We start from the raw sequence: 7,960 nt of genomic DNA, 5'->3' as shown, positions 1-7,960 counted from the left end.
ATCAGTATCATGAAGTCACCCTTCCACCAAGTACCACAGACAGCTGGGGAGTGAAGAAAAGTCATTGGGTCAAACTGTTTTCTCCACATGCCACTGTGTCTGTCTGCAAATGTAGGCAGGCTGGGTCCTGCCCCAGGGGAGACAGAGTCATAGCGCAGTAAGGAAGAAGTACGTTTCCCACACAGGAGTGTCTATGTCTATCTTCTTCCTCCCTCACCACCATCACCAGAGCATGCTCCTTGCATCAGATAAACAGCGAGTAAGAGAGGCATGAAAAGCCCATTGTCCACACGTGTTGCAGCTTCTTTTTGGAGAATGTTCTCCAGGCCTTTTACGTTGTCTCTGATTCTCAGAACTCTGCAAGTCAGTGTGACCACCTGCTCCAAATCTAAAAAAACAGAAGCTCCCCAAGGAAAAAGACCATGTGCCCAGGGTCACACAGCTTGCAGGAGGCACAGTGGGAATTGATTCCAGCTCTGCCTGTAGGACCCTCTCATTTCCCCTCTGCTTCCCTTCTTGACAAAGGGTCTTGTTCACTCTGGGGGTGCCCCCCGTGAGCACAAATAGCTCTGGGGAAATATGGATTCCTAAAGACATTCAGGGGAACTGGGAGAAGGTTTTCTGACAGAACAATCCGACATACAAACGTCAGTCAGGCACGGCTAGAATGTCTCTTTGAATTCCCAGGCGATACAAATGTTAAGTGCATTATGACATAAATAATACTTTTGTACATAGAAATGTACAAGGTATGAATTCTGAAAAAAGCAAGTTTTAGAAATGTGTTTAATTTCAAGTGTACAGTTCCCATCATGTGTAATCATAAGACTCAGCAGCTGTTGTAAGTAGAGAGGCCACATGAGAACCAGCATAGCTGAGCATCATTTAAGGCCTTCATTGGGAATCGTCGCTGTGGGTAATAGGTTACATTCACTTTCACTAACTCACAGTCGAGACATATTTTCTATTACAAGTACAGAAACTCTGAGACTTAGAATATTAGATCAGGGCACCACTGAAGCGGGGTGAAGGTGGGTTTTTGCACAACACAGTTAACAACAGGAATGGGACTGTGATGAAATATGGAATTGACCTTGTTGAAGAGCATTCAAAATCGCACAAAGCACATATTAATGTTGGATTAATGAGTTTTCACTTTTGTCACTTCTGGGAATACAGCAGATATTTCAAATGTTAATCACCTACCTTATACAAGAAAACAAAAATCACAGCAAAATAAAACCACACATATTTCTGAAATAGACCCCACAACACCTTGAGTAGAAGAGAGCAGTCAGAGTTCACTGGGCCATGAGACCTACAGAGGTGGAGGTCGGTGACATTCCTCATGTTATTTCTGGAAACAGAATAGTAAAAGCCCTTCAGCCCTCAGTGCCTAAGCATTTATGGCTTCTGGAGGTGCCACCCAAGATGACTAGCTGGGAATGGAGAAGCCAGAAAGCTTATGGGGAAGATGCTGCTTCTGAAAAAGTCCAGACAGAAAACATATCACAGAACCCACAGAGCAGAGGCCAGGCCAGGCCAGGAGAGGGTGATGGAGGAAAAGACTACAGTGTCCTGATACAGGCAGAGTGAAAATGACCCCAGTATTTACCTTTGTCTTCTCCACGTTTTCAGTTGGGTCACAGCTGCTGTTCCTCATGGGAACCGAATGAGGTCCTGAATCTGCTAAGGGCCGGAGAAGGGAATGGAACTAAATCTGGCTTGCATGTTCTGTGCCGAATAAGAAACCCTACATGTCCTCCACTGCCATCTCACTCTCTTTGCCACACTCATGTCCCTTACCAGAGGCACAGGGTTTATTGGCCAGATGCCTCAGAGGACCCTGGAGCCCTCTGGGCCTCAGCTCTGAGGAAGAAACTGCAGATCCCCGGTCCAGGGGTTTTCTTAACTCTCAATAGGCTGTGGACAGGTCAGGCTCTAACCAGCTAAAAGGAGCTTGAAATCAGAGGTTCCCAGTACACATCAATGGAAATCACCCATCATGTGATCACAGACTCCAAATTAAAATAGAAACAGCCATAGATGGGAGGAACATCTATAGGCCCAGGACAGGAGCAGCACTGCTCCTTTTCTTCAAGCTATAGGGGCATTTAAAATTCTGTGGATTCGTAGTGAATCTATCCTCCATATCTCACCAGGCATTGTCAACATTTATGAACAGAAATGAACATAGAGACTTACACTCATGAGAAAAGGTCAGAGTTTCAGAAATTAAATGGAGGCTGGGTGCCATGGCTCACCCTCATAATGCCAGCACTTTGGAAGGCCAAGGTGGGCAAAGTTAGAGGCAAGCCTGGCCAACATTGTGAAACTCTGTCTCTACTAAAAATACAAAATGAGAAAATTTGTCAGGCATGGTGGCAGACTCATGTAGTCCCAGCTACTTGGGAGCCTGAGGCAGGAGAATTGCTTAATTGTGGTGGTTGCAGTGAGCAAAAACCACACCACTGCACTCCAGCCTGGGTGACAGAGCAAGGTTTTCAAAAAGAAAAGAAAAACATTAACTGAAAGTTTTAGGGTCACACTTCAAATGTTAGAGGAGTAAGATTACATAGATATTTAGCTTACTAAAGGAGTTATATAATTCACAATCCACAATTTAAACAAGCAAAAAGAATGAAGGAAGGTCCAAAAAGTGCAAATAAATGATTCTTTTCTTAAAGCACACCTCATGATACTGCCTTATTGATCCATGAAGACATTGCCCAAAAATCTCTGCTCTCATCAGCACTTACAGCTTCTAAAATGTTATTGTTGTGACTTTTCTCAAATGAAAGAAAAAGCCTTCACACTGACTCAAGGTGGGAAGGGGAGCTGGCCCATTTGCCTTGCAGGCTTATCTTCGCAGTTAAAAGTAACTAAGACGTCAGGGTGGGGCAATGTCCACAGTCAGTGGAGGGGCCTGCACCATTCACAGGGGACCAGCCAAGAGCCATTCAGCTAGGGCACCTGAGAAAAATGGGGCCCTGCCACCCAATGGGGAAACTGTTCTCTTCAGAAGTGCTTGGAACTGTTTCCAGGAAATATGACAATTACCCCACCCGAGCCCTCACCCCAAAAAGGAGAAGCAGGGTGTGTGGATTGTGCAGCAGAAATTAAGCGGCTGCCTTCATGGGAGCTCCTACCTCTCCAGAAAGTGTTCTCAGTGCACAGGCGTTTCTGGGCTGGCTCCTCACTCGTGTCTCTCTGGCACTCTCTGCTTTCTCCTCCTTTCCCATATAGAAAACAGAGGAATAACTGACTTGAATTAAAACACCATGTTCTTTACTAGACACTCAAAGCTTCATCTTAAAACAAAAACGTCCTTAAAAGTGACCATCAAAACTGGGCACGGTGGCTCACTCCTGCAATCCCAGCACTTTTGGAGTCTGAGGTGGGCAGATTGCCTGAGGTCAGGAGTTCGAGACCAGCCTGACCAACATGTAGAAACTCTGTCTTTACTAAAATTACAAAACTAGTCAGGTGTAGTGGTGCATGCTTGTAATCCCAGCTACTGGGGAGCCTGAGGCAGAGAATTGCTTGAACCCAGGAATTGGAGGTTGCAGTGAGCTGAGACTGCACCACTGCACTCTTTCTGAGAGAAAGAGTAAGATTCTCACTCAAAAGGAAAAAAAATCCATTACAATGACCTACCTGTGCTGCTTGTAGGCAGGCTTCCTCTCAGCCATCTCCCTCTCCAAGGCTCCAGCATGGAGCTGTGGGGAGAAAAATACATCCACGTCCTGACCTGGCAGACTATGCCCAAAAGCAAGGAAAACAAACAAACAAAATTTACCCAGTTGTCAAACTTACCCTTTCTTGCAGAGGGACGATCTGAAAAAGCCACCATGCCCAGCCTGAAAGAACACCTTTTTCTTTGTAGAATTTTTTTCTGATTTTTAACTCCCAGATAATACAAATTTCTTGGAGTTAAAATCAGAACTGACACATTAAAAAAGATCCCCTCCCCAGGCATGGTGGCTCATGCTTGTAATCCCAGCACTGAGAGGCCAAGGTGAGTAAATCACCTGAGATTGGAAGTTTCAGACCAGCCTGGCAAACACAGTGAGACCCCATCCCTACTAAAAATACAAAAATTAGCTGGGTGTGGTGGCAACCGCCCAAAGTTCTAGCTGCTCAGGGGGGCTGAGGCAGGAGAATCACTTAAAGCCAGGAAGTAGAGGTTTCAGTCAGCCAAGATCACACCATTATACTCCAGTCTGGGTGACAGAGCCAGATTCTGTCAAAAAAAAAAAAAAAAAACTTCTCCCAATTTATATTGACAATTCTCTGTTCAGGACTAAGTGGGATAGAGACTGTTAAATGCGGCAGGGCATGGTGGCTCACACCAGTAATCCCAGCACTTTTGGAAGCTGAGGCAGGTGGAGCACCTGAGTTCACAGTTCAAGACCTGCCTGGCAAAAATGGTGAAATCCCATCTCTACCAAAAATACAAAAATTAGCCGGGAATGGTGGTGCACGCCTGTAATTCCAGCAACTTGGGAGGCTGGGGCAGGAAACTCACTGGAACCTGGAAGGCAGAGGTTGCAGTGAGCTGAGATTATGCCACTGCACTCAAGCCTTAGCCAGAGAGTGAGACTCTGTTTCAAAAAAAAAAAAAAAAAAAAAAAAGGAGAGACTGTTAAATGTGCCTAGATATCTTCATAACTCATCTATTTTCTGTTTTCTATGTATCTTGAAAGGCAGTCCCGAAGGGTAGGTGATTATCTAGATTGTAAAAATAAAACATACTTCCTCTTCCCTTGAATATAAAACAGCATTATGGGATTAGTGCTTTTTTTCTTGGATCATTGTTCATAAGGAGGGTCAGCTCCCAGACAACCACGTTTTGACTGTCATGAAAGGCAAGAGAAAATGCACAGCTCAATTTACCCAATGGACAAAAAAAGCGCAAATGATGGCACAACTTAGTGGCCAAATTCCTATCAAGTACAGACTTTGGACATACTGATCCCTCTCCACCTGCAACCGGGAACATGAACTTTGATTGTGTCATTTGAAATTACCCTGCCCAGACATACTTTTCATTGATTCTCTGAAAGGCAGTTGAAACAGATTCTCTGGGGCTTTCTCTGCACCATGAGATGCAGTGCAGCTCTGCCCTTCACCTTCCTACAGTTTGTTGCTTCGTCCCTACAATCTCAGAGGAACTTTGTCTCAGGCCAACCATTTGTTCCTTGGACTCTTTCATTTGCTGACCCTCTAAATTGCCCCCATCTCCATCTATCTCCCTCACCCCTGAAAAGAGGGTGCTCTTTAACCATCTGACCCTTCTTACAGTCTCATTTTTTTGCCTGGCTCCCATGTTTATACCTGTTCTATGCTTTTCTTCTCTTGTTAAGCTGTCTGTTGTTAGCTCTTTTCTGTAGTGAACCATTAGAGAGGACAATGAAAGCTTTCCTTCCAGCCATACAATAGAATCATAAAGCAGAAAAGTTTAGACAGAATTTCCTATTTAAATGCCAAAACTTCATACTCCATTTCTGATAAAGAGCACACAAAAAAACTTATTTTTGACCGAAAGCTCTGTTGGCATTCTATTAAACAAACATCAACCTATTTAATTTTCATAATGTAAATGGCAGATATTTTTATAATTCTTAGGCCAATAAATCATTTCCCTGATGTTTCTGAATATTCATAATAAAGTCCAGAACCATTGATTGTTTTAAATAATTTCTTCTTTGTGATTACAAGTATACCTCTACAGTAAGTTAGTATACTCACACAGAAGATAATTTTTCGGAGGAAAAGGCCAACTGTGGAAACTCCCAGAAACACAATAGGGATAGGCATCCACAGAACACCAAGAAGGTCATGCCCAGGATACAAATAATCAAGTAGAAACCTGATCGCCTGGAATAATAACAGTTGAAATAATGAAAAGGTCAATGACATTTATAATATTTCAGTAAATAATACTAATCTTTAGAAACCATCAACCTCCTCCAGGAGGAAACCACACCCCTCAGACATCACCAGGGAATTCCACTGCTTCAAAACAGATTGGAAGTTACCAGTCTCATTTTTTGCATGGCTGGTAGTGTTTTTAGGCATTCCAAATGTACGGTGTGATTTTTTCTTGATGTAAAGCAGGGATATCCAATTTTATGGCTTCCTTGGGCAATATTAAAAAAAGAAAAGTTGTCTTAGGCCGCACATAAAACACATTAACACTAATAACAGCTGATGATCTTAAGAAAAAAATCACAAAAAGGCCAGGCACAGAGGCCTACATCTGTAATCCTAGCACTGTGAGACTGCTAAAACCGGTGGATCACCTGAGTTCAGGAGTTCCAGACCAGCCTGGCCAACATGGTGAAACCTTGTCTCGACTAAAAATATAAACATTAGCCAGGTGTGGTGGTGAGGGCCTGAAGTCCCACCTACTCAGGAGGCTGAGGCAGCAGAATCACTTGAACTAGAGAAGCAGAGGTTTCAGTGAGCTGAGATCGCACCATTGCACTCCAGCCCAGGAAACGAGAGGGAAGCTTTGTCTCAAGAAAAGAAAAATTACCAACAAAAAAAAAAAATTTTTTTTTTTTTTGAGACAGTGTCCCACTCAGTTGCCCAGGCTGGAGTGCAATGGCGCAATCTCAGCTTGCTGCAACCTCTGACACCTGGGTTCAAGCCATTCTCCTGCCTCAGCCTTTAGAGTAGCTGGGATAACAGTCACCTGCCACCATGCCCAGCTAATTTCTACATTTTTAGTAGAGACAGTGTTTCACCATGTTGGTCAGGCTGGTCTGGAACTCCTGACCTCAAGGAATCCACCAGCCTCAGCCTCCCAATTATAGGAGTGAGCCACTACACCAGGCCTGTCATTTCTTTATATCTGGATAACATAAGGACTTGAAGACCCTTTCTTCTTTGGGTCAATCAATGACCTGCACCATACACACTTTACAAAACAAAGGACAATACAGTCATTCACATCCTGGTCCTGTCACTCCTAGTGACTTCTGCATTGCAAACCTCCCAGCAGGCACAGCCCTTTCCATCGATGTGATGGGCTTCTCAGCTCCCATCACACTAACTGGACACAGACTCCCTAGAGACAGCCCCTAAGAGCAGAAGACAGGGATGACACAGAATTTCCTAAAAAGTCATAAAACCAGATGACACAAAACTCAAATGACATTTCACTTTGTTTTGGTTCCTTTTGTTTGAGACAAGAGTGCAGTAGGCAATCTTGGCTCACTGCAACCTCCAACTCCTGGGCCCAAGCGATCCTCCTACCTCAGCCTCTCCAGTAGCTGAGACTACAGCCATGAGCCACCAGGCCTGACTCAAATTTTTTGGAATCTTTTGTAGAGATGGGGTTGGCTATGATGCCCAGGCTAGTCGTGAACTCCTGGACTCAGGTGATCTGCCCACCTTAACCCCCCAAAGCGCTGAAATTACAGGCCTGCACTGTGTAATGTGCCACATGACACAGCCCAAGAACAAGGAAGAAACCCCAAGGGTCCAGTGTCTACTCACAAGGGTGGATTGATGGCTGGGAAACTCCAGCAGGAGGAGCCAAAAGAGTAGCCACTGCACTCGCATCTCCTGGTCTTCTCAGGGTGCCGTGAGGTGACCAGGACAGAGATAACAGTGGCTTAGGGCTGGGGGAAGGAAGGGGATGGGGATGGGGTGGGATCTGAGTTGGGGAGGGGGATGGGAGGGAAGGAGAGGGAGGGGAAGGGGTCTGTTGGGCACCCGGTGGTGGGGGGAGGAGAAAGCGGACTGAGAAAGGATCCGGTTTAAACTAAGTCTTCAAGCGAGAGTCAGGGAGAAAGTCTATCAGGGAAGCAACAGGATATGCAGGGCAAGAAAGCAGGACGCTCAGGAGCAATTAGATGGAGACCAGGGCTCTGGTTTCCACCAAACCTTCTCCTGTCTGGGCACTGCCTAAGCAACCCCGGGGCTTTAAACTCCCTCTCCACCAATCCCT

The 7,960-nt window shown here is 45.0% G+C and overlaps 1 protein-coding gene across 4 annotated transcripts in view; it reads right to left on the bottom strand.

The window, feature by feature from the left end:
- The window catches only part of LOC144576394 (uncharacterized), a 23,412-nt gene extending 15,504 nt beyond the window's left edge, over positions 1 to 7,908 (bottom strand). For 2 of the 4 annotated variants that reach the window (XM_078339223.1, XM_078339224.1), the window contains exons 1-2: positions 3,150 to 3,205; positions 1,616 to 1,689 (exon numbers count right to left, since the gene is read on the bottom strand). Coding sequence is in view for 2 of the 4 variants with exons in the window: in XM_078339225.1 (XP_078195351.1) it covers positions 1,616 to 1,689; positions 3,150 to 3,233; positions 3,658 to 3,719; positions 5,752 to 5,843 (312 nt within the window). In the remaining 2 variants the exon portion in view is untranslated. Of the gene's footprint in view, positions 1 to 1,615; positions 1,690 to 3,149; positions 3,234 to 3,657; positions 3,720 to 5,751; positions 5,881 to 7,506 lie in introns of those variants that run through there. The other 2 variants (XM_078339225.1, XM_078339226.1) reach the window with 2 other exon arrangements.
- Positions 7,909 to 7,960: the final 52 nt, after the last annotated feature.

The sequence above is a fragment of the Callithrix jacchus genome, chromosome 10 (genome assembly GCF_049354715.1).
Source record: "Callithrix jacchus isolate 240 chromosome 10, calJac240_pri, whole genome shotgun sequence".
NCBI lineage: Eukaryota > Metazoa > Chordata > Mammalia > Primates > Cebidae > Callithrix > Callithrix jacchus.
The sequence above is the reverse complement of the archived record's forward strand: the minus strand, read 5'-3'. Positions and strand labels throughout refer to the sequence as shown.